The sequence below is a fragment of the Colias philodice genome, chromosome 20 (genome assembly GCF_061535455.1).
Source record: "Colias philodice isolate Cphi_HAF_F1 chromosome 20, ilColPhil1 Martin Lab GWU primary, whole genome shotgun sequence".
Classification (NCBI taxonomy): domain Eukaryota; kingdom Metazoa; phylum Arthropoda; class Insecta; order Lepidoptera; family Pieridae; genus Colias; species Colias philodice.
Genome location: NC_143105.1, coordinates 3,523,668 through 3,549,911, shown reverse-complemented (window position 1 = coordinate 3,549,911; position 26,244 = coordinate 3,523,668). Strand labels below are relative to the sequence as shown.

At 33.7% G+C, this 26,244-nt stretch overlaps 3 protein-coding genes and 1 long non-coding RNA gene across 6 annotated transcripts in view; 2 read left to right on the top strand and 2 right to left on the bottom strand.

Moving 5' to 3' along the window:
- The window catches only part of LOC149479352 (uncharacterized), a 29,304-nt gene extending 8,028 nt beyond the window's left edge, over positions 1–21,276 (top strand). The window contains exons 2-18 of one of the 2 annotated variants that reach the window (XM_089708162.1): positions 4,109–4,424; positions 5,881–6,168; positions 6,912–7,232; positions 7,751–8,092; positions 8,823–9,146; positions 9,402–9,671; positions 10,052–10,315; positions 11,271–11,454; positions 11,955–12,133; positions 12,667–12,804; positions 13,636–13,791; positions 14,646–14,756; positions 15,239–15,418; positions 17,633–17,807; positions 19,398–19,653; positions 20,258–20,413; positions 21,075–21,276. In XM_089708162.1, coding sequence (XP_089564288.1) covers positions 4,286–4,424; positions 5,881–6,168; positions 6,912–7,232; positions 7,751–8,092; positions 8,823–9,146; positions 9,402–9,671; positions 10,052–10,315; positions 11,271–11,454; positions 11,955–12,133; positions 12,667–12,804; positions 13,636–13,791; positions 14,646–14,756; positions 15,239–15,418; positions 17,633–17,807; positions 19,398–19,653; positions 20,258–20,413; positions 21,075–21,221 — 3,630 coding nt within the window. In that variant the 5' untranslated portion in view covers positions 4,109–4,285 and the 3' untranslated portion in view covers positions 21,222–21,276. Of the gene's footprint in view, positions 1–4,108; positions 4,425–5,880; positions 6,169–6,911; positions 7,233–7,750; positions 8,093–8,822; positions 9,147–9,401; positions 9,672–10,051; positions 10,316–11,270; positions 11,455–11,954; positions 12,134–12,666; positions 12,805–13,635; positions 13,792–14,645; positions 14,757–15,238; positions 15,419–16,039; positions 16,623–17,632; positions 17,808–19,397; positions 19,654–20,257; positions 20,414–21,074 lie in introns of those variants that run through there. The other variant, XM_089708164.1, reaches the window with a different exon arrangement.
- Positions 1–26,244, bottom strand: part of LOC149479341 (uncharacterized) — a 381,306-nt gene that overhangs the window by 205,602 nt on the left and 149,460 nt on the right. The gene's annotated exons all lie outside the window — the stretch shown is intronic.
- Positions 1–26,244, bottom strand: part of Atu (Another transcription unit) — a 463,287-nt gene that overhangs the window by 425,088 nt on the left and 11,955 nt on the right. The gene's annotated exons all lie outside the window — the stretch shown is intronic.
- LOC149479351 (uncharacterized) lies at positions 22,428–26,219 on the top strand. Its single transcript, XM_089708237.1, has 3 exons — positions 22,428–22,569; positions 25,191–25,625; positions 25,937–26,219. Exons 1-3 carry the CDS (start codon positions 22,473–22,475, stop codon positions 26,215–26,217), a joined length of 813 nt encoding a protein of 270 aa, XP_089564363.1. The 5' UTR covers positions 22,428–22,472; the 3' UTR covers positions 26,218–26,219.

Genomic DNA, 26,244 nt, shown 5'->3' with positions numbered 1-26,244 from the left:
TCTATCGTTGTACCGAAACGCGTTGTTGAATGAAGTCGAGAAGTATTCATAGATAAATCAAATTTTTCTTCTAAAAAATCAATTAACGGCTGAGATTCCTGAGAGCGAAAATTAACATTAAAATCTCCAGTTAGAATCATCGGTAATTCATGATAATTACTATTTAAAAGTCGAGAACCTTCAATTGTGAAGTGAAGTAATTGCTGATGAATAAATTTTATGATATTTGTCAGGCTAGTATTTGTAGAAATATAAATAACAACGATAATCACAGGTTGGTCATTCGTATTAACACATCGAACCAAGGCGATGTCACCAATTTGTGAAACCTCATCGGAAATTTGTGATAATATAGTTGGTGAAATATTTTGAATTGGTGTTTGTTCAGTGTATCTGTAGATGAATGATATACAGCTACTCCACCAGCAGTTGAGTTGGGTCGTTTGTATTGGGTAACGCAATAAAAATTTTCAATAAGAATTTGTTCGTCATTTTTCATCCAAGTTTCGGAAAATAACAGCAATGTGGACCTTTTTAATACTTTATCATTCAGATCAGAAACATGAGCACGTAAACTTTGGCAGTTGAAGGAAAATAGTGTAATGTTACTCTCATTTACAAGGTTATATAATTCTTCCTGTTGTGTTATTAGGCGAGAATTTGAAAGTCTTTCAAATTCACACTGTAAATCAACTATTCCCCCTGGACGCTTTCTTCCATGATAAAATTTGTTGTCATCGGTGTTTGAGACAATGAACAATCCATTTATATCAGTTACTCGTGATAATGCTACATATAACAGCTGCTGACTGTGACTTTTATTGTATTCATAAACGATTTGATCAAAAGTACCACCTTGAGACTTATGTATTGTAAGCGCACAAGCAGATACTAATGGAAAGTGATTTCTCTTTGCAAATATTGTCTTATTTCTATTCATTGGTACAGATGACGATCTTCGTAAAATTGGGACTGCTGTTCTACTAATGTTTAGAGTTTGAATATGATGGGCAGCTTTTTTCCTAATTTTCTCTCCTATCTTACCAGGAAACTCAAGCCATAAGCGTATGATGTTATCACTGTCATCACGTTCAATATACACTAACTTTCCAACACAACCGTTGGCTAAGCCATCAGATACATCAATATTGGTTGTAATAATGTAAAATTTGTTAAGAACTAATATGATTTCATAAGGCGATCCTCCTGTATCAATAACTGACATTTTATGAAATTGTTGGCGTACATAATATGCTTCTTGTTCAACTGAATGACAACCTATATACATATCTGTTGCTATGGATACTACTTTGTCTTCAGCAATATTTAAAATAGATTGATTATAATCCGCAACATGTTTATTTTTATTTTTAATTTACTTATTTTAAAAGTAATAAATAAACAAGTATATTTAGAGATTTTCAAAAAATTTTGCAATTTAAAATAATGTTTTTAAAACTGTTGAATTTTTCATTCACTTTGCTATTCACAATTGATCCGTTTGAAAATTTGAAAATAAATAATCCTAATTGATTATGATATTTGCCACTAGCTGGCGTATAAGTCAAGAAGCGTGTAGTATATGACATATACTTACAACCAATCAGAATTATTATTTTTAAATGGCGGAAACTACGCAGACTATAGTAAGCGTTACTTCCGTCAGAAAAAAAATCTGAGTTACTCCCTAGTCGCGCCTAAAGAAGTTTTACTTCAATAAAACTTTGTAATAAATAAATGATGTTAAACAAATATACCGTCTATTTCATGCTGCGTTTTAGAGTCTAATAAGAAAATTAGGATTAAAAAAAAACTAGAGCCAATCTACCAAAACCATTAATAGTTTTATATATAATATACATTAAATTAAACGAAACCACTTTCACATCCAGGGCAACAAAATCATTGTTGACCAGTGTAATCATTCATCGATAGAATATCGTATACCTAGATCCGATCAGCTGTTTTGGCCTGAAAAAATAACAAATATCTCGTTAAGCAAACATCCATGGATACATTCTTTCAAACTTTCGCGTTCATAAAAGTAGGATAGTAGGATGCAGATGCGCCAATCCAGTTGTTGTTTCAAAAAAGAGAAGTTCGTGGTGCACAGTGCACTCTGTCTCGCGAGTAGTGAAAGACAACTCCTATCTTTTTCTCTATCTTTCATACGACGATATGACGGACTTTTCCACTTGTTTTATAATAATATGTTACAATTCAACTAATTAATTAATAAATGATTATACAGGGTGTAATCGTTAAGTGTGCACAGGCGATTATTCCGTAACTATTACAGATATCAAAAAACTTTAAACTGATATCGAAAGTACTTAACCTAATGAGTAAAATGGCCATAATAAATTTTTAAAAATAATACGAGAAATATCTAAAAAATTAACTTTAAACCCTCCCATACATTTAGTATGAGATATGAATATCCCATGTACATGGGTTGATCCAAAAGTAATGATAATCAATATTAAACAAGGTCATTACAGTTAAAATAATTATGTATTTCTCTAGATAGTCTTCTAACTAGATAATATACTTCGATATTTTTTTTCCTTAACTCAGAAAAAAAAAAACTTTGACTTCATCTACAAAAACCCCTCAAAATCGGCCATCACTTCGCTGTCGTCTTAAAATTTCTTGTATCGACGGTGTTTCTTGTGCCGAGGTAAGAGATAGAATTAACTAGGAGCTAGATCTTACAAACAGGGTGGGTATTCAAGCATTTTCAATGCCGATTTTTGATTGGCAGCCATCGCAAATGACGCTTTGTGATCTGGATCGCAACTGACGCTTTGTGATCTGGTGCGTTGTCTTGGTAAACCAACATTCCGCCAACCCGCAATCTTTTAATTTGGTCTGTGTAGTAAGAGCCCTGTGTAGTAGTGGCTACCTTCTTAAAATATTCCACATTTCTTCAGCGTCCCAAAAAACTACGGCTTTAATCTATCCCTCTAATTTTCACTTTGAAAATCTTCACCGTCACTTTGGAAGCTCGCATCCAGGCCATTGATTGTTTCTTGGTTTCAGCATAAACATGGTGAACCCAGGTAACGCCCATGGTCACAAATCGTGACAAAAAATTATCCTGAACTCATTAAAAATTTAGAAATTCACCCTCTAAATGTCGAATCGTTGTTTCTTCTTTTCGTCGGGAAACATTTTGGCTCGCACTGTTCACATTAAAATTAATGTTAATACTTGGAAACGTGGCCTGTAGATATAATTTTTTTGTGATAACTTAGTGATTACATGAGCAAGCATAAAACATTTATTTTATATTTTTATGTGCACAGGAAATACCCAATTATCATTACTTTTGGATCAACCTATACATTTAATATGAAAGATTTTAGCTTTTTTTTGTTTTTTTGGTTTTCTGCTTTAATTACTTCGCAAATTTGGAGGGAAGTTCATTTAGAAACTGTAAATAGACCTCCTCATTGTATTGCACAATAAGGACGTCACTTCGAAAATCTACTATGAATACAAAATGTATGGGAAATAAATTGTATGGGAGCGTTTAATGTAACATTTTTGGTTATTTCTCGTTTTATTTTTAAAAATTTATTATGGCCATTTTACTCATTAGGTTAAGTACTTTCGATATCAGTTTAAAGTTTTTTGATATCTGCAATAGTTACGGAATAATCGCTTGTGCACACTTAACGATTACACCCTGTATACGCTTATTTTATTATAATTTTTATTTGTTGTCGTCATCATAATTATGAAAAATGTATGGGTTGTGGAGAATGCAATGTATTTCTTGCTCAATTGATAAGGTGTTATTAAATGCATATTGCGGATTAGGTATAAATAGAAGAATTATTAAGATCACATTTCTAGATAATAGGTAGGTAGTTCTCATTATTATACGCATTGCACAAGTCATTTTGGTGACGCTTAGTAATATTACTTTTGATCATACAACATTTTTAACTGTCGTATAAAATAAAGAACATATATTTTTTTACAAAATTAAGACGAATATACCATGTAATGTACCAACATTGGTGATCTTCTTCTTTTTCTGTAGCAATTATGCTATCAATTATCATTAAGCCTAGCCTTTTATTTCTAAATTCTTTTACAGGTTATGCTTCATCATCCTCTATTCCTCCAACTATAAGCTCCCGTAACGTCCTTAGACTTATCAGTATTTACTTTCGATGCTGAAATAGAACAATGTTATTTACAAAAACCAAATGGCGATACTATTCGTTTAAAACCCAATGACGAGTCAGATGAAAAGTACGAGATCCTGGAAAATATGCCAATGGTGAGCAGGTGCCGCGTGCGGATCCTGAATTTGACTCCAAATGACAATGGAATTTGGACCTTAAATGCAGTGGACTTGGCAGGACAAACCCTGCATCAACCCTATAATCTAACCGTGAATGTAGTACCAGGTAAGACCTACATTTACATTAATTGAAATTTATATTTACGAAATTACTCAAAGAATACCTTGGAAACACCATAAATATAATTAAGTATTTAATATATAAACATAAGTGTTAAGGGGGCGCATAAAGCAAAATAACCAATCTTCTATTAGATGATACGTGTAATATGCAAGACCAAATCTAAAAAATAAAATATATATCAAACTAGATGATATGTTCAACGATTCTGTTTAATCAAAAACATAAAATAGTTTGGAAAATCCAAAAGTGCACGCCTCATAATTTTTTTAAATAACTAGCGGTCCGCCCCGGCTTCGCCCGTGGTACATAATATTTACGTTTTCTCTACATAAGAACCATCCTCGTACTTCAAGGAATATAATAAAAAAAGAATTATTGAAATCGGTTCAGCCGTTCTCGAGTTATGCGCTTACCAACACATTTTGCGATTCATTTTTATATATAAGAAGATTATTTATTAATTATTATTTTTGTTTATTTAATAACAATTAAACCACATCGAATCAGACCCTGAAAAATGAAAGGGTTCTATTCCTGAGCATACTCAAGCGTAAGAGAAAAAAAAAGACTCGATTAGTAAAGTATTTCGGTCGCTATCGTGTTAACAAGAAAAAGGATCCGCACATACAGACACACGGACGTCCAAGACAGAACTTTTTTAAACTGTTTTTTAACTAGTTTAAATAACAAAAATGACATCAAAAATATCATGAACGTTAAAAATAGTGTTTTTTCTTAATATGTGTGTGTATGTATTATCTTACAAGTGCAATGTATGATACATAAAGACATTTTAAGTTTGAAAAATCAGATGTTTTGCGCGAAGTGACAGTAGTACCCACCTCAACGCTTCGCTTATGAGGCGTGCAATATTAAAATTTACTCGATAAAAAAAAATCACCAAGTTAGCTCTAATTTTCACACTTTTACGTTTTCTACTTGACATGGTAATACTTATTATGATTTTTTTTCATAAACAATTATATTAAAACATTTGCAAGATATTTGTCAGAGCATTTTGTGTAATTACTTTTAGTTTTGGTTTTATCTGCGATAAACCACTTTTGGCGCTCTTTTTTTCTCGAGATAAACGTTTGATTTTGTCACGATAAAAGTGGTGTGTCTATTTTATTTTTATTAGATAAATTTTAGGATTATGTGCCTTATCACTTAAATGCCGCATTGAATGTTTAGTCATGACGTGATGTTAAGTCCTGTTGCAAACATTAGTTTGCATTACTCATAGCAAATACAAGATTATTTATTTACTCTTTAGTCTTAACTTAATCAAATATATTTTGGAGCAGGCAGATTATTATAATGTACCTGATATGTAGCGTAAATCCAAAATAAAACATTCCTGATGTGCATCATTAACGTTAAAGTAAGTACTTAAATAACAATGTCTACAACACATTTCCTTGAAAAATGTTTCCAGAATATCTACCAGAAAAACTAATTACTACTACCATTGGACGCGAACACGAGATCTCGATTTCTGATCCCGAATCTGACGTCACTCAATCTTGTGAGATCACAACTCCAAATGGCGAAAAGCATTCCTTAGAAGAAGCTTCATTAGATAGTGTGGTGAAATACAGCAGTGCTGGCTCTACATGTGGTGTCAAAATCACTGTAGCATCCGAAGATTTTGTCGGCAGTTGGGCTTTAACTGCACGAGGCCTAACATTTGAGAAGATACAGCCGTTCGAAGTTTCCGTCAAAGGTAAATTCATATATCTAGCCTACTTACCCTATCTATTGGATAGTGTACGCGAGGCGAGTCACGTTCTAAGATTACATCAAAGTACATTGATAATATAATCTTAATTACAATCCATCGTTCATTGACATTAATTATGGACAAATTTAAATAATTTGGAAGCTTTTTAGCAGTCAGTACGTTTGATTGAACGACCAAACTTGTAAAAAGTGAAACGAATTATGAAAATGCTATCACGACGAAACTAGTAACTACAATTTTCTATGAACTCATTATACGGCGATACAAGCGTATACAACTAGCCTTGTATTTAATTTTTTTTTATCATTACCCATCTAACTACATTAATTAATCAAAATATGAATTAATTACTCTGAATATCAAAGTTGAATTGAGATCTTTGGAATAAAAACCAAAGATTTCAATTGAATTATAAGTCAAGCAAATCGAACGGAACCCTTGAACGTAAAAGAAAAACGTTTAAATTTTACATTGAAATTTAATTAAGATAAGCACTATATTAAACAGGAAAACTACATAAATCGATATATTTTAAGGCTTAAATAATTTATACTTAAGGCACACATTAGTAATCTCACAGTTGTCGGAATATTGAGTTTTATTTTCCTTAATTTACGTTTGTGAAAAACAAAAGTTACCTCCCGTAAATGTAAAAATGTATATAATGTATTCAGGAGTAACCAAAAAGAGTGATATATAAGCACATAATCAATACTAAATTACAGATACTGATGCAGCAGCTATTACTCCTCCAACAACGACCAACCTTGAAGAAGGGGACAGTTTAATAATATCAGTAATTACTAACGATGATGATGTACAAAAATGTCATTTAACAACCCCAAATAACGTTGAAATTCAATTCAAACCTATCGACGAATCCGATGAAAGATATGAATTACTGGAAGATGTAGAATCCGAAAGTCGGTGCCGAGTAAAGATTCTTAATTTGACTCCAGCAGATAATGGACAATGGTTTTTAAGGGCTGTTTCTAATGGAGAAAGCCGATATGAGTTGCTTAACATCACCGTTAATCCAGCACCAGGTAATTAATGTTTTCTTGTTTTCCTCGACAATCGTGTAAGAGATGTTTCTTACGTTTTTACATTTTGTTTTGAACATTTTTTTGTGAAAATTATTTATTAGTGAACTAGCCTGAGCCTCTTTTCTGGGTTCCAAAATAGGGTCATTGTCTTAAGATTACTACACTGACTATAAATTGACTCTATTAATGTAAAAACCCAATACAAAAACCTTAAAGACATCATTTAGTTTACGGAACTTGCCTTTTACAAAACTAGATTTATAGTCTCTTAAAGTTATGTACGAATTTAGTTACCAGTTTAAACAGTCACCTTTAATTTAAAGAAAGAAAAGAAGAAAGCGTTTGTACCACACTATTGAATAAGAAAACAAAAACAAGGACTTAAAACGAAACAAATACAGAAATGTAAATATAGAGCACAAAACTAGAAGCTAAAATGTAACTGCATGGTTCAGAAAGGGAGAAAAGAGCTTATAGTGCATCTACAAAAGTTGCTGATGTTTAAAATTCGTTTACAGATACTTCTTCTAGTGTCACCTACCCTCCTTCATCGACTACTTCGATCCCAACAACGATCAACCGAATAGAAGGAGAATCTTTCGAAACTGGAGTTACAACAACATTATTTTCTGAAACAAACAAATGTTACTTACAAACTCCAACTGGTCTTGAAGTTCAATTTAAACCCAATGACGAATCCGGTGATAAATATGAATTATTGGAAGATTTAGAACATGTTAGTGACTGTCGTGTACGAATCCTCAATTTGACTTTACATGATATCGGACTTTGGACTTTAAAAGCAGAGGATAGTGAAGGAACGATCCTGTTTCAAGAGTATGATGTAAATGTGAGCCCAGGTAAGTTCGGGCACAGATAATTAAATACTATATTAGGTTCAAGTTAATGTAATTACTGGAAAAATCTTTAAGAAACTGTCCATCAATAAAAATTCTGGACATTGATGGTATTTGGAATAATTTTTTCTAGAGTATTCTGTAATCGATACTGAAACCAAAACTTAAATTTAATAAGCAGTGTTGTTTCGTATCTTCTGAATCATGATTTTACAACTACTAAATAGATTCAAATTGGCATGCTTATGTCAGCATTCGGAAAAACAAAATGTGTTAGTTCGCAACGCAACAACGCGTCAGCTGATTTCTTTATACATTATATTAGAAAGAGATATCCATAAAGATTATATGCCTGCTCTCCATACTAAAATTATAAATGTGAAAGTAGCCCCCAGTAAATGGGGCATAGATTAGCTTGACAAAAGTCCTAAGTGAAAATACAATGGCTTATCTTTTGAAAGGTATCATGCTTGATACCTTGATGATGCATACGATATCTAATCAATTTCCTTTTCAAGTATTTTGTTGATCTAAATCTTAGGATTCATTGTATGTTAATGTATATTTTCTTTATACATGTACCCTTTACGTGCTATTTGATGTATGGCAACCTGGCAAAAAATTTCGTTAAATAAATTTAAAAACACCTGGATTTTTTTCAACCTACCTTCCTTAATATGATACATGAATCATGAACATCTGAATAATTTGCTTTAAAACATACAATTTTCAGACGTTCGAGAGGAAATAGAGGTAGAGTATCTCCAAGCGCAAGAAATAACAACATCTCTTGGAAGTGTCCATAGCTTTTCCATCCAAGAACTAGGCGCTTATACAAGTGAAACTTGTATGATAGTTAATCCACTTGGTAAACAAATTAACTTAAAAGAAGATAAAGTGGAAGGCTTAGAATTGCTGACAAGTTCAGATTTCAACTGTGGTGTAAATATCACAGTTTTGTCAGAGGACTTTGTAGGCAATTGGACTTTAATAGCAAACGGCAAGAGGTTCGTAACAGAAGTCCAGAGAAGGTTGCCGATCGAGATTTCGGTTGAAGGTAAGATAAAAAAAATTATGGGTAAGTTTTGTTCAAAGAAAAATCTTCATAAAATTTATGATACATCTAACAATGAAATTTCTGTAATTGCTCTGAAAAACCCAATTTAATATTTGATCAACTCATTTTTTGAAAAAAAAATACATTAAACCAAATCAACACAGGAATACACAAAATGACTCCCTCACTAAACTAGTTTACTTCTATTATTTATAAATTTATAGTTTACTTCAATTATCTTGATTTTCCTTACAGATATTGTATCAGCGAGTCCCAGTAGAATAGTGGTAGGATATTCCAACAATTTCCACGTGGCTCTAGCCAACCCAATCTCTGAGCCAGAAACGTGCAAGCTACTTGATCCTTACGGCAATGAACATAGAGACCATTATGAGCATTATGAAATGCAATCTGATAGATGCGCGTTTATCGTTAAGGATGTTCGTAGTTGGCACAATGGGACATGGACTATTGTTTATGGCACCAGGATTGTGTATAAGGCATTTATTGAAGTGGTCGTTGTAGGTAAATTTACTTTGTGTTCTTTGGATTGTATTGAGTGGATAATTTTGTGGAGTGGGTTCCTTATCGCTTACTAAAATTGATTTATGTGTTTTATTTTATATTTAGTTTAATAGCATTAAAATGCTTCATAAATATATATATTTTAGGGAATAGAAAAAATTCGATCATGAGTTGCGATTCGAACCCGCTTCTTTCGCCCTTCCGGGGCAAGACCTGACCTCTCGGTCAGACTCACGGCTTCGCGGGATCGAATACCGCCTCGAAATGGCTTTTTTACTTTTCTTTAAAAAATGTATATTTACCCTTGTGTTTTATTGCAACAAATATTTTTCTATAAATTATAGAGTCAGACTGTTAATAATTTTAAACGTAATTTTCAGAACCAAACGATGGGTTACAAAGCTTAAAACTTAGATGGGATCTTCACAGTAGAGTCCAACAAGAGATTGGTCCAGAGGATGCTATTTACTGCAAAGTAATTGATCCAACATTAAGAACTGCTTTCGATGAATTTGGGAAATGTCAAATAAATATAGAAAGAGTGTCTCCAGATCACTTTGGGCAATGGAAAATGTATGTAAGTCGGCAAGGACATGTGCTTGCTGAGGAACAACTATTTAGCGTGGTGGCGTCTGCTGATACAGGTAATATTTTAAAATTTCTTTTATTTTATAAAATTTTTTAAGAAATGGCCTATCCTTAGGGTAGGAATAAACGGAATGGATACTTTTGTATGGGCCAGTGGCGTCGTGCTGAACTTTCGCGGCCAGTGATGAAACTTGGATATTTTAAAAGGGCAATATATTGTGAGCAAAAGTTATTATGGACATAAATCTCGAAACGTAGTTTCATCACTGGGCGCAAAAGTTCATCACGACGCCAACTTCACCCAAACCCCTTTCAAATCTAAGAGGTCTATTTTATAAACTGAATCCAAATAGTGGTGGGGGGGGGTTCTTCTGACGTGACATCTTGTAGTGAAGTCCCGTGTCCCCAGGTGGGGTAAGGGGCAGATCACAGATGCATTATTCATCTGTTTCACTGATCGATTTTCGTTAGGGACAAGTAGGTGATCAGCCTTCTGTGTCCTACCAGACCGAGACATTTTTTTTTCTTCGTCTCCACCGGGAATCGAACCCCTCGGTGCTACGCTCACGCGTCAACCACTGTACCAAGGACCGTGACATCTTATAGCACTATTATTACCACATACATTGGAATAAGTTCTCGATTATTAGAGCTAAATACTCATTTCTCGAAATAGCCAAACGTTATCTTTTGTTATAGAGCCAGTTATTATTAGATATGCGGACATTCTAAATATATAAAAAAATAGATAAGACGTCATAAGTTTACACACGTGAATGTTATTGTAATATATTTAATGACGCATTACTGTAATCACGTGAATTAAAGCATATTATGTTTGTGGTTTGAAATCTGCATACGCTATTATATTTCCAAGTATCTTCATCTTATCTTGGAAGATTTGCTCATATTTAGATTAAGTTGAAAGTTAATTGACGCATGACAACCCAAGAGTCGATGCTTTTCCTGCTATAATTGATAACAAATTTTAATGAATATTTTCCATTCCAGCTGATCCCCGACCAATCGTATTAACTCACGTAGAATTAGAAAAGCCAACCATATACATGGCATGTACTCTACCTGGTTCAGTCAATGTTACTACGTGTACCTTCCGAGACCCTAAGGGTAGGATGCTTTTGGCACATAGTGGGGTCACTCAAGGGAGGTATGGGTACCATGGGACGAGGATTAGGTGAGTAATATTTAAGATAAAGTATATAACAAACAAACATACTTTATTGTGCACCACAGAGAGAAGTACAAGTAGGACACAATATAAATATATTTTTACGAGAGAAAGCGTATAGAGAAAGGGTACAAAAATAGTTGACAATATTCTCTCTTCTCAACATTGTTTTGCATATCAGTTAGGGGCATTGAATTGCTATAAAAAACTAGACAATCATCTGATATAAAATCTCATTGAATGTTAATTTCAATGTTAACCTTATTTTCTGGAAGTTACGTCCAAAATCTATTTCAAAACTCATGCTCATTACAAAACTCTGCCTAATATACAAGTTGGCAGAGTTTTGCTTCGGACATTTTATTTTATGTCTAGTTGTTTATTGTAAGTAAATAACAACAAAGAATACTTTTTTAAATATGCTACAAAATATATCGTCAATGTTAATAAATAGTATTTTTATTCACATTGTATTCAATTTTTAAATTATGCTATTTATCTTTCAGCTACGAAACAAGAGCTCTCAACCACACATGTGGTCTTCTCATAACGGATCCAATCAACGAAGACGTCGGTTTCTGGCGTTGCGCCATACAAACAAAAGACGATATTCACTATGGCCATATAAATGTTCCTACACCTTGGTTCATGAGAGACCCGGAAGATGTCGCTCAGATTGAGAAAAGTGAGTTTTTTTAAGAAAATTAAAATAGATTTTTTTTTAACTTTATTTATAAATTAAACAAATCTCAAGTTAATAAAATATTTTGTTTGCTAAAAATAGCCTTGTGTTACATAATGTATTGTAATGCGTATATTGATATATGCTGTATTCGACATACTCGTACAGTGGAAATATAACGTCACACTCGCTTCCCTTGGCCGAACCACGACTAGAATGAAATCGAAGTCAACGTCGAACTCCTTTTTTTATCTGTTTAAACATTTAGAACGCTATGAACCATTTATAACCCTTATTATAACCTGATGAATTTGATATTTTTGGCTTAAGATGGCGCGCGGTGTGTCCCTTAGACACATAAAACTGAAATAATAGAATAAACTCGATCGCTCTGGCGGTTCACGAGTGGCTGAATTGGTCAGGCATCCGCCCCGGTTTGGCGCGAAAGGATGCGGGTTCGAGTCCCGCCTCGTGATCGAATTTTTTCTATTCTTTATAAATTTATAACCTTTATAACCTGTTTTTATCTTTTTCAGTACCCAGGCTGACTGCAGAGCAAAGAACAGTACAGGCGGTAGTTGGAGAAACCGTGACGATGTCCTGCTCCATACCAGCTTCCTTCCATTATTGCTACTTTAGAGCTAGGAACGGCACCATTTATCATGTTGCACCTTGTAAGTATATGGAAATTGTTAGTTTTTAGTATGCATTTTTCCGTACCGAAACGGTAAAACGGGTTATGAGATTTCTTTGTATGTCTGTCTCCAGGCTGTATCTCATAAACCGTGATATTTTTTTTTATGTCAGAGCAAGCAAAGGAGCAGGTGGGCCACCTGATGTTAAGTGGTCACCACCGCCCATAGACACTTGTAACACTGAAGTGTTACAAGTGCTTTGCCGGCCTTTTATGGACAAATAAGGTCTTTTCTTGAAGGCCCCAATGTCGTAGTTGTCCGGGAACACCGCAGGTGGCAAATATCCTGATATATATCCGGCAATATGATAGCTAGAAAGCGGAAATTTTCACAAATGATGTATTTCTATGTTTGTGTACTATGTCCTGCTGTATACCTTCCGTTATTAGTAGATCTTCCTTCCAATATTGCTACTTTAGAGCTAGAAGTGGCACTATTTATCATCTTGCACCTTGTAAGTAGAAGAGTTACAATATTATTCTTGTTTATTTGAGAAACTTAAGAGAAAAATACTCTTAATGTATAAAAGAAAATAAAAAGAGATAAATTTTAATATTAATAGTTGAGATGTGTGATATAATAGATAGGCACATAATAATATTGAAAGAATAGAAGAATTTCGTTTGCTGAAGTTGTATTCAAGTGTGGAAAAGATGCAAGTTCAAAACCAATAGAATGTTTTCTACTCTTTAAAATTTTACTATCAATTGTGTTTTTTTTAACCGTCTTGAAAAATGGAGGAGGTTCTCAGTTCGGTATATTTTTTATTTTACAACAGTAACATTTTAATCCAATCAACTAAAAATCCAGATCAAGACCGCTACGTAGGCGCCGGGTTCGAGGCCGGCGAGTGCGGGATTCGATTCCCGTCGCTCGCTGTATCCGACTCGGGCCCTTGGAGCTGTCACATTGGCTTCGACTGGAAAGATCCAGATCAGAGCGTAACTTTTGATGTGAAGGTGGAAGGTAGGAACTTTAGAAACATTCAAATTAAACAAAAAAGAGCGTGTGTGCCGAGCACACGTGACAGAAGTGAAACTTCTTTAGCAAGATTCAAAGATACGAAAATCGTCGCGTTACTGAATGACGTGTCGGTATTGCCATGACGCGACTTTGAAATTTTACTCTCAACGTGCCTAAAGAAGTTTCGCTTCAAAAATTTAATTAAAGTTTGAGTAAGTTTTTCTATACTGGGACCTATCGGCTAATCTTATATATAAAATTCTCGTGTCACAATGTTAGTCTGCATACTCCTCCGAAACGGGTGGACCGATTCTCATGAAATTTTCTGTGCATATCGGGTAAGTCTGAGAATCGGCCAACATCTATTTTTCATATGTACCACGGGCGAAGCCGGGGCGGACCGCGAGTGATAATCTAAATTGGTTTATTCGCTTCGGTTTGATAAAACTATCAGATTACGTAAATTTTCGCTGTATAAAAAAAACTTGAACTCAGAAACGACTAGGTTTGTGCCTTCTCATAAGAATAATTGTCATTTTTTTGGCTAATCCGTTTGACTCTTAACTTATACAATTAACAAACACAAAAAGACGTGTGGCACTCGGGGACTGCCGCGGTAAAGCTATTGCATGCTATGCCTTCAAGCCACACCTCCGTGTCCGTCGGAGTGGGGAGCGTGAGGTTTTTTCGTTACGGATTTTCTCGATTCGGTCCCCGCGCTCAAGGCCCGCGATAGAAGCTATGCAATAGCTTAAAAATAGAAGGCCATAAACAAAAAAAAAAAATACAAAAAATAACTATCTTCGGGACAATTATCAAGTCTTTTAACAATGTTTCTCATTTTTTTCAAATTCCAGAGCCATTAACAGTGACACAGGGAGATCGTGGAAGGGCCATGCGAGTGCGGGCTGAGTTGAATCAGTTTACGTACATCCGTTACTGCGTGTTCGTGAGAATCGATGGACAGAGTAAGTTACAAACAGAACACAATAAAAACAGAAAGAAAAAAAAAAATTTAATTTTTGTCTTGCAAAATATTTTTCATTCTTTAGCGAAATCAAGTTTTCAGTAATTGGACTTTTTAAAAAATGAACTATACGTATACATATATCCTATCCTACTTCCTACTAATATTATAAAGGCGAAAGTTTGTGAGGAGGAGGAGTGTTGGTGTATGTTTGATTACATTGACATTAAGCACACATATAGAGGGTAACTTGGATTAACACATAGGATAGGTTTTATCCCGGAAATCCCACGGGAGTGGTAACTATGCGGGTTTTTCTTGGAAAACGTGGGCGAAAACCTAGTAAACTAATAATTATGGAAGACGAGCAATTATTGATTCTGAAGGAGCAATTTTTTGAGATGTTATTACTTAATTTAAAAAAAAAACTTTCATATTATCATTATTTCACATTTTTTTCTTAAACCTTTAAATTTTCTACAGGTTTCAGCACCCAAAAATGGTCTGGTGGGTACTCTGGGCGGGTATCTGATGATCTATTAAGCTGTGAGCTCAATATAAATGATCCTACTCCCCTCGACCGTAACGCGTGGACTGTGATCGCTCAACTTACGGGAGGAGCGAGTGTTCAGGGCACATCTAGACCAAGGACTATAGTTTATTGTGAGTTTTTTGTGTAATTTTTGTGGGGAGTAAAAAGGTGTAGATAGATTCTTAGCGCTTTGGACCGTCAAAATGTAGCAAATTAGCCACATTTTACATCAGTCGTCTCTTTTTCACTCACGATCGTTGAATCATGTTAACTTACTTGGATGTCTCATCGTGTGTGCGCTAGTGTACCGTTTTGTAGATGTTTGTTGTGTTAGTTACCTATCTACAAACTTTTACTTATATTATCACCGAGTTTAAAACGTGTAAGTATATTTCTATTCCGTCTTTGTGGCGTTACTGTAGTGTAGACAATAATGAAATGGTTCTCTAATTCTATATTTTATTAACAAACATTTAACTGTAATGAGTTGGTTAATTATTAAATAAAAAAATTGGTTGTCTGTAAAGTCGGTTTACTGACGATAGTTGAACGTGACAATGTCCGATTGTGCTTCTTTGTCGCTCGTTCCGCGCTCTCGCTTGCACTTCAAGCCTTACATGGAACGCCTCAGAGCGAGGTAACGCCGCATGAGTCATGTTTTTTCGTGCGTGCAGCCGGCTCTATCGAATTATAAGACGTTGTCACGTCAATAATAATAAAATTATATTAATATAATCCTCCATTACTTCCAGCATTCCGCTTCCCAACAACATGGCTGATAGTCATGGTAGCGGGTCTCTCGCTAGCGATGTTGGGCGCCATCTTGTCCCCCAACAAGAACAGACGCTGGGTTGCCGCGCGCGCTAGTGACGCGTCCAACTCGTTCAGAAATAGCTTCCGACGCACGTTCAGAAACGATGTCAAGAATAATACTACTGCTGTTGCTGCTTGATTAATTAAATGATTGGAATTTTGTTGTATTCATTTCACCCCGTCTTGAAAAAAAAATATTTCAAAGTTTTTGACTAACAAAATAGCGTTCAAATTTTGAACTTTTACATTGTGGTTAAATGACAAAATGTGACAATTTTTTTTAATTATATCCTGTTCTTGTTAGCCGCCTTTATAGAATTGTATAAAATGTTAACATTGTTTAATAATTTTTATTTGAGAGTGCAATAATGCATTTATATAATTCTTGTGATATTGTGCAGCTTTCTATTTGACATTATTTTTTTAATTGTTTAATCAAAATGACTGTATAGGCAATATGTACTTAATATTTAATTTTTTCAAATATATGCATTCAAAAAATTTCCACGAATTTTATAAACGACTATATATTTAAATTTGTACAAATTGTTACTTAATTATATTTGATTTATTATTATATTATTATATTAAGTACTTAATAAATACATATGTATTTTGAAGTAATTCCACTTTTCATTTTATACCTATACTGAAATGAAATGAAATGAGTTAAATGTTTTCTCATATGTAAATAAATTCACCACCATGAAATAAAGGGACTCAGCCAATGTCTAGTGTATGTGCAAGAGAAAGAACTAAAGATTTTAGAACCGCCAAAAAACTAAGACACTTGTCTTAGTTTTATATGTAAGTAATTAAATATGCACAAAAAATAAAATATTACAACGATATCTTTTATATAGCCTTGAGAGTTGAGACATTTGATTTGATATAATATTGTATCATGAGATAAAATACTGATTAATATTATCGATAATTAGAGTATTCCCTAAGACATTATTAGTAAAAATGAAGCTCATTGTGGGTTTATGTGTTATTTTTGTGCTTGCAGTTAATGGTGAGACATAACGATTATCTACTTAAAAAAAAAACAACTTTTTTTACTGTATTATCAAATATTAACTCAACTCAAATCGATTAGTTAAGGTTATTTTATCTGACTAATTATTATTAGCCAATAACCTAAAAAAACAATAATCAATCGTTAATAATAATCATGGACCAATATACTCAGTCTAGAGTCTAGAGTATATTTGTCCATGACGATTATGATAGGAATTATTATTTATTTTATTTTAAATAATAATTCCTACCTATTTTATAAGCAAATCCAACCTAGGTAAGATCAAGATTTTATCTCGATATGATTGGATGTTCGTCTTACTTTGATTATTGCTACATTGAATACTACAACTTAGAATGATTTTATAAACGCTCTCACTATCCGGCAATTTATATGCCAAAAGCACGACAGCAGTACTGTAAATGTCGATATGAGGAGTAGCACCATATGTCAGACTTAAAATATCATAGGTGTTATCGTGTATAAAATTATTTTATTATTTAATCAGCCTCCCCGGAGAGCAGAATAGCTGGCGGGTCTGTAGCTAACATTGCAAACTTCCCGTTTTCCGCGGCGCTGCTCAACAATGTACAACACGGGACTTTCCGACAGCTCTGCGGAGGTACCATCATCAGCAATAATGCTATACTGTCCTCTGCTTCTTGCTTCTTTACTGGGACCACGTATGTATTACCACAGACTAATAATAATATACTACGTATAGTATTACTTACTATTGCACGCCTCATAAGCGAAGCGTTGAGGTGGATACTACTGTCACTTCGCGCAAAACATCTGATTTTTCAAACTTAAAATGTCTTTATGTATCATACATTGCACTTGTAAGATAATACATACACACACATATTAAGAAAAAACACTATTTTTAACATTCATGATATTTTTGATGTCATTTTTGTTATTTAAACTAGTTAAAAAACAGTTTAAAAAAGTTCTGTCTTGGACGTCCGTGTGTCTGTATGTGCGGAGGATTTTCTTGTTAACACGATAGCGACCGAAATACTTTACTAATCGAGTCTTTTTTTTTCTCTTACGCTTGAGTATGCTCAGGAATAGAAAAAAAGAAAAGAAACAAACTAAGTTACGTACGTTCTCAAACCTATAAGAACCCTTTCATTTTTCAGGGTCTGATTCGATGTGGTTTAATTGTTATTAAATAAACAAAAATAATAATTAATAAATAATTATTAAAAAAAAATTATGAGGCGTGCACTTTTGGATTTTCCAAACTATTTACACCTTCCATACACTAAAATGAGAATGATAGAAACTTGCTGAAAGCAATAGCAATATGTTGGTTTTACACATAATTGGTCTGGTGGTTAGGCTTTTTAATTTTATTGTGATTTTAATTTGTAAATTCTACGACGCGTACGGCTGCTCTACGACTTGGGACTTCCGTTATTAAAATAAAAATAAAAATAAAAAGCCTTTATTTCTCAAAATCACAATGGTTTCATACATGCTAAAAGTATGGTTAAATGTGAGGGTTAAATGAACTTAATTATTATATGTATTACAAACTATAACTAAACTTTTAAAAAATATAATGAGCTATACATAAGAAGTAATGACTTATAAATTATAATATGTAGCTTGAGAACCCCTTTAAGTGAAGTGGTGAAGGCTTCCTCCAGACTGTTCCAGTATTCTCTTTCTTGCGCTTGTAACATCCACTTTTCGCCAGTTATTTTCGTTATATCGTCTGCCCAGCGACAAAGGGGTCTACCGTGCTTTCTTTATTATACAGGGTGTCCCACTGTTGGTATACTAAGCTCAAAGGAGGTTATAGTTTTGCATACGCTGAGTACGTAAAAAATACTTAAAAAATTCCAGACGCATTTTTTTTTTCAAATAGATGAAATCTTAAAACTCTATGTGTACACCCATAACAAGCGACCCGCCCAGCTTTGCCACCAGCACGTGGGCTATCGTTTAAGATTATGTTTTCATAGACAAAATGCTCACATTAGAGAAGCGTTATATGCCGGCTGCGCGAAGCCAGAGAAGAAAACATGGATTTTCAGGAAAAATTTAGCAAAAATTTTTTACGTAATTTTGTTGTTTAAGTATTTTTTCATGATCAGTGTATGCAAACCTATAAGTCCCTTCGCGTTTAGTATACCAATAGTGTGACACCCTGTATAGCCGAAATTTTAAATAACTGCGCTGGAGCAAAATAATATTTACCAATCAATTCTTTGAATATTATGCCTGGGCAATTATTAATCTATTTATCCAAACCATTTTAGCCCCCATCAAGAAGTAACATGGCGCGCGCGGCTCGGTTCAGCCTCAGCGAACAGCGGCGGTCTGGTCTACATCATCCGCCTCATCACGACCCACCCGGACTACGTGGCCGCCACTAAGGTCCACGACATCGCGGTCGTGAGGACCACGCTCAACATCATCTTTGGACCAAATGTGCAAGCCGCGTATTTAGCTGGCGGAGCGTATTCGGTGCCGTCTGGACAAGCTGTTACGGCTATAGGATGGGGTGCTACTTCGGTAAGTAATGCATTACTTTTGTATGCAAATATTTTGTATGTAACTGCTTTTCGAACCAGAAAAAAAATCCTATAAATTCGGTATTATAAGTAGCTCTAATTGGAAAAGGAGATTAATAAGTGTCAATAACATAGTATAAAGAGAACGCAATAACGTATACCTACCTACTGATATATTTTACTGAAAATCATGATATGATTTCATGATTTTGCATTTACGACTACTAACACGATTTTCACATTGTAATGGTAGGTAATAAATATATTAAAAATTACTTATTAATATGCATTTATGTTGTAGGTATAATCTTTTGATTTTCAAAATGAGTTCCTTCTGAACTTGTAGGTACTTAACACTCTCGACTGTTAACAATTATTTTGTAACAAAAAACAAAAATTGCTTCAAATTGTCATCGAGTTAAACTGATTATTAAAATCCGTTCACCTAGCCGAAAGTTCTGAGTTAAGAAACCAAACAAAAAAGTCGAACTGAGAACCTCCTCCTTCTTTTGACCCTTAAACTTTTTCCATTTAAACCCCTAATTACCATCCGACCTAATAACCCCACATAACACACAACAAAGAGATATAAATATACTTGTCAGGCGACCAGCGGGCTGTCAGCAACCCTCCGCCAGGTGACGATCTGGGTGACGGAGCAAGCGACCTGCGTCGAGCGGTACGGTGCGGTCGACTTTGCGGTCACTGATCAAATGATTTGTGCTGGCTGGCTGGATGTGGGTATACGGGGACAGTGTACGGTGAGTTTATATCGATTTAAAATTAAAAGTTAGTACCTACATATCTAGGTATACTTCTATACTAATATTATAAAGAGGAAAGATTTGTGTGTATGTATGTATGTATGGTTTTCACGCATAAACTACTGGACCGATTTTGATGAAATTTGGCACAGAAAATCTTTAGACCCTGAGAAAGAACATAGGCTACCTTTTATTGAGAAATATGTACCACGGGCGAAGCCGGGGCGGACCACTAGTAAATAATAAAAGTGCGTTGATTTTGACATAAAATGTATTCTTGTGATGTTGTCGTGGTTTTTCTGCACACTATAACTCGATTAGGTCGTAAATATTTAGATGAATCGATTTTATTAGTTTCAATGGTTTTAGGTGTAGCAAACTTTTGATACTTTACTCATAGCTCTATAGCCTCTATTTTTCACTTAAGTATAATCTAGTACTTTTTATCAAGAACCACACAATCAACTTGTGAAAACAAAAAGAAAAAGTTCTTCAATTTATCGTGAACGGACAGATAGACGCCGCGGTCGGCGGAAGAATGTTTTATAAAATCTCCATTTGGCAACCACGCCAACAACATAGGTCCCTTTACTCCAGATACCATATAACAACCATCGCTGCCCATTCATTCGTTAATCAGACTTTTAATATCTTACAGGGAGACACCGGCAGCCCCCTCCTGCATGGTAACGTAGTTGTTGGAGTGTTCTCTTGGGCTGAAGGCTGTGCAGCCGCTCGATACCCCAACATTAACACCAGAGTGTCTTCGTACTCACGGTGGATAGAAGCTACTGCTGTCGCTTAGGAAGCTGGATAATTGTGTGTTGTTATGATGTGTAATAAATGTTTAATTGTGATAATTGTTTTTCTTTATGTTACTCGATAGTTTCTATTATGTCTGATGCAAGTGATTGAAACTAAGGTATTTTTGCTTTTAAAATTGGTGATTTAATAAAGAAATAATCACCTGAGCTGCGTTTATTGTGAAAGAGACCTGAGTGAGACTTTTGCTCGGTAGAGTTACTACTCTACTTGTGTTCAGCAAGAAATAACATGTTATTGAAAATAATTTTCTTTTGTGGACTCTGCCGTCGTATAGTAGTAGGTACCTAGTAGTTGCTCTATTATATAGAGATAAGATTTTAATTTTCGAATCTAAAATTATTCCTCTATAGACGATTAGAATTAACAGACCAACAAATAACTTTGTGCATGATAACCATGATAGTGCTGCGAGATTTCTCCGTGTAGTGGAAAACGTGAGACCTTGTGTTATATATTTTAACGAGTTTCAGCTGATTAATCTACATCCTTCAATCTTCATATTATTTGTTAAAAATTGTGAGGAGATATCAAGATACGAAACGATTTTTTTATAACGACTTATGACAAATACTAAGGTACTTCTGTAGAAATCTTGTGTCAATAATCAATATGTACATACTAGCTTATCAGAATCGACGAAATATTGACCGATAAGTAATCTATAATAATCATATTGTAATACGATTCGAAGTCGACATCTGTGACCTAGAAAAATATGGTAATACAGTAGATATTAAGATTATAAATTTAAATTAGGACTCTATATTGCCTCTACCTCTAGTGTTAGGTAGGTATATGGCATTCTGTATTTTGAAGAACCTTACGTTTTAATTGCCCTTAGGTGTAGGTCACGCTCGTAAACACACCATCTCAGGTTCACTCCAGCCATTAATTCAGTTATGAAAATTAAATTCAAAAACACCTAACTAAATATGAGCTAAGCTAAACAGGTGTTCAGAGGGGCATTTTGTAAATTTAAAATTATAGATATGAATAGGTACGTATGTTGTCATTATAAACATAGTTTCAATACCTACTTGAAATACGTAATTAGGTACCTGCTTAGTAACTCCAATACTGTGGTTATTTTATATTATAGGTACTGTAAAATGGCTCAGTTCGAGGCTTTTTAAAAAAATATTCTGAAATTATCTGTACAAATAAGCAATGTTTATGCAAATACCAATGATATCGAATCGGTTACGAGTTCAGTTTTCTTCAATTCCAAGACATGAACACGCGCGTTTTAAATTATTTTTTGTGTTTTTTAAGTTTTCAATACGTTCGGAGTGTCAAAGTGAGTTTTGTCGACGACCCCAGTGTTTTGTGTAGGTTGAAATAATGTACTTAAAATTAATATTTGATTATAATAAAGAGAGTATTCTACTCTTGATTGATAAAGAGCCATAATAATTATAAGTTCTACAACATATTAAAATTCTCTAAAGGGCCTCTGCGTGTTGGACCTATGTCCCCACGTTAAAGCCTTCCAAAGGACCGGCTATCTTTCTCCTGGTACCCGTGTATTATGGAGAGAGAAATAATTAATATGAATATTAATTTTTATAACAACGTTTTAATCGTTCATCGCAGCAATACAATTGCGAATGCTAATAGGTGAAGATAAACATTTGGATTACATTGTATTCTTCAATAAGAAGTCGGTTAAAAAATTGTGTACCTACACTGTTTGATGGAAAAAAATGCACCTAATTAATTAAACGAATTGAAGCAATTTAGATATGTAAATGTAAATGTAATAAAGTAAAGAATGAATATAGATAATTTTAATTGTATACTGTATAGCGATTAGTTACCTACCTATATTTATTGAATTAAATTTGAGTAGGTAGCGTTTCAAGATTTCACGGTAATTTCATTACTGTTCCATGCAATCAAAGATTTCACATTTGAATTATTTTACAAATAAAAAAAAATATTGCAATAGGTATTTATTAAGTTTAATTTCTGAAAACTAGGAGTACCTAATACGATAAAATAACTAATACGAAAAAATAACAAATTCCGCCAATATTCATTCATAATATTCAATATCAATGTGTTTAGGTATTATTTATTCAATAAAACTGAATCTGGTGTAAAACGAGGTTGTAATTAACCAATATTACCCTGAAAGACAAAAATACCCAGTCCGACTGTATTTCTGTATTTATATAATTGAATTGATCAATTCTTTGCGCCTTACGATTAGCCCTTATCGCTAACCACATCGAATGCTTAGATATAAGGTACTTAACCCTTAGCTGGTATCGGGGGTCAAAAATCACCCCAGAGCAACGAAATTTTGGTCATAACTTTTTAGTGTTATAACTTATACTCTTGTACATCTAGGTAATCTCATAACATCTCGGGCGTGAGACGGACGACAGACAATTGTTACTTTTCTGTTACAAGGAGCCGAGGTACGTACACTGCTGGGGTCAAAAATCACCCCCGATACCATTTGTGTATGTTTGTCTGAATTTATTCTAAAATTATTTTCTTTATTTATTCAATTATTAACGATCATTATGGAGAGCTTTTTGACTGACGATCAAATATCTGAATTGTTAGATGACGAAAAAGAAGAAAATGAACCGGAAGCCTTCAACAGACCAGCTGCTTCTGTAAGTGATGATGAACAAATAAGTGATTGTGAGGAAGCAGAGATAGATACTTGTTCTGAAGAGAGATAGCTACTTGTTATTAGAAGCTGACTCCTCAACTTCAAGTTCTGATAGTAGCAGCGAAGGAGATGATGATGAAAAAGAAGCAGCTAGTCATACCTCTGGTTTCTATAGGGGTAAAAATAGATTCAAGTGGTCAAAAAATCCACCTAGCGTGTCTCACGTAAGGCGACATAATATTGTTTCTCATCTTCCGGGTCTAAAAGGAGATGCTCGTCATATGATGCAAATGTCTGAAATTGATTCCTGGCAATTACTGTTCAGTGATGATATGATAGAAGTTGCCAAATGAAGATTTTCACTCAGGATATAATGAACCTGCTGCTGATGCTCAAATAAGCAACCGTAAGAGAGAACGGTGCTATTTATGTGATCGTGAAAAGGACATAAAATGTACAAAAAAGTGTAGCAAATGCTTGCTTTTCATTTGTAAAGAACATACTGCTAAAGCGATCACATGTTCTAAACGTTAGAAATTTTACTAAGAATTTTGTTACTGGTACATATAAGTTGTCATTTTTTTTGTTTTCTATGTTTTTTGATAAAAGTTTATTTTTTTATTATTTAGACTATATAAGAAAACTATAGCTAGAATATTTTTTATGTTCATTTTTAGTTTTTGTGGAATTTATGGATCTCAAAGTGAACATCACTAAAATTAAACCAAAAATAAGATATAATTTGATTTGAAAAAATAGTATGGTTAATTACTTTATAGAGCACTATATTGTCGTTAAATGCTTACTTTAAGAGTTACTTAATTAATAGATAAAAGAGTATTAAAAAGTAAAAAACCTGTTTTTTATAACAATTTTTTTAAATTTTCTCATGGGGTCTTTTTTTACCCCCGATACCAGTTAAGTTGGCCAAGTTTAGCGATACCAGCTAAGGGTTAATTAACAATTTACATGATCTACATAATTGTTGTTACACTTGTTTTTCAAAATCGAAACGAAAGAAATTCTCGCTTACTTTACCCTTATTAATAATGTTTAATTTACCTTTACATTTGGGTTGATTATGAAACTATCTTAATAATTCGTATTTAGAAAGAAAAGTACTTATATTTACGTAAAACTTAATTAAAAGTAACTAACTAGGTACCTATGCTTAGTTTGTTAGAATATAATAATTAACTTTTTGAATTGAATACCTACCTATGTCAACATTTTTTAGGTGTTTATTTACATACCTACCTACTATGATTAGTGTTTCCTATAAAAATTAAAGCTCTTTCTAATAAAACATTTTTTTCATTTCAGCGGCTCACAAAGAAGAACTTACACCACTCTTAATAACATGTGGATTAAACGATATTGTGATTTTAGCAGCGCCTCTTATAGACACACATACAAAATACTACTTGAGCAAACCAAACGGGGATACAATCAAACTTAACATAAGTCTCTCTTGCAAAAATGTATCACATACAGATACAATTATAGTGAAATACTTTAAAAGTATTAAAGTTATACTTTCCGAAAACCAATATAGTATTTTTAATGTTAATTATGGAGCTAGCCTCATGGATGAAACAGATATATTCGGAGAGAGAGAGAGGAAAATGGCGGGAAACGAATTCATGATTGGTCCGTTGAGTTCTGAAGATCATGGTAATTGGGTGCTGAGTGCCTTTCACATGGGACATGATGGGAAATGGGTAGAGGTGTTTCAAGTGATCACTATTGAAATAGTTGGTATGTTATATGTTGTAGGTACTTTAAGTAGTAGGTATATCGAAAAAAAATATATATTTAAATAAAAAATTTCTTCACTATCCAGTCTTTTGTCGTAAAAGCATTGCACTAAGTTTATTTTGTTGACTTATTTTTTATTAATAAAAAATAGAGTAATTAAACTTATCATTTTGAAAAAAAAACTTTATAAATTAGCTATTTTGGCAATAAAAAAATAATTAAAATACATACACAATGTTTTTGACTCAATATCTACTAAGTGTTTAGTGTACATGTTTATTCATTTTTTAAACAAAGTAATCACTTTTCAGAAACAGTACCACCGAATGTACGAAAACCAGTGAAAAAAATAGGCGAAGATTTTGAACTTAGTTTTGAATATCCTATACCTAATTTAGAGAGCTGCGAAATAATTGCTCCTAGGTCTACTTTAGACAGATTTTATACAAGGAATAAAAATAATATGAAGAACTGTGGTTTTCTTTTGCCAAATATAACGCGGGAAGATGGTGGACTATGGAAAATCATTGGGGTTGGAAAAATTGTGTATGAAGCGACCGCTTTTTTAACTATTAAAGATATGGTTTTATAGCATTTTTGTGTATTATTGCGTTCAAAT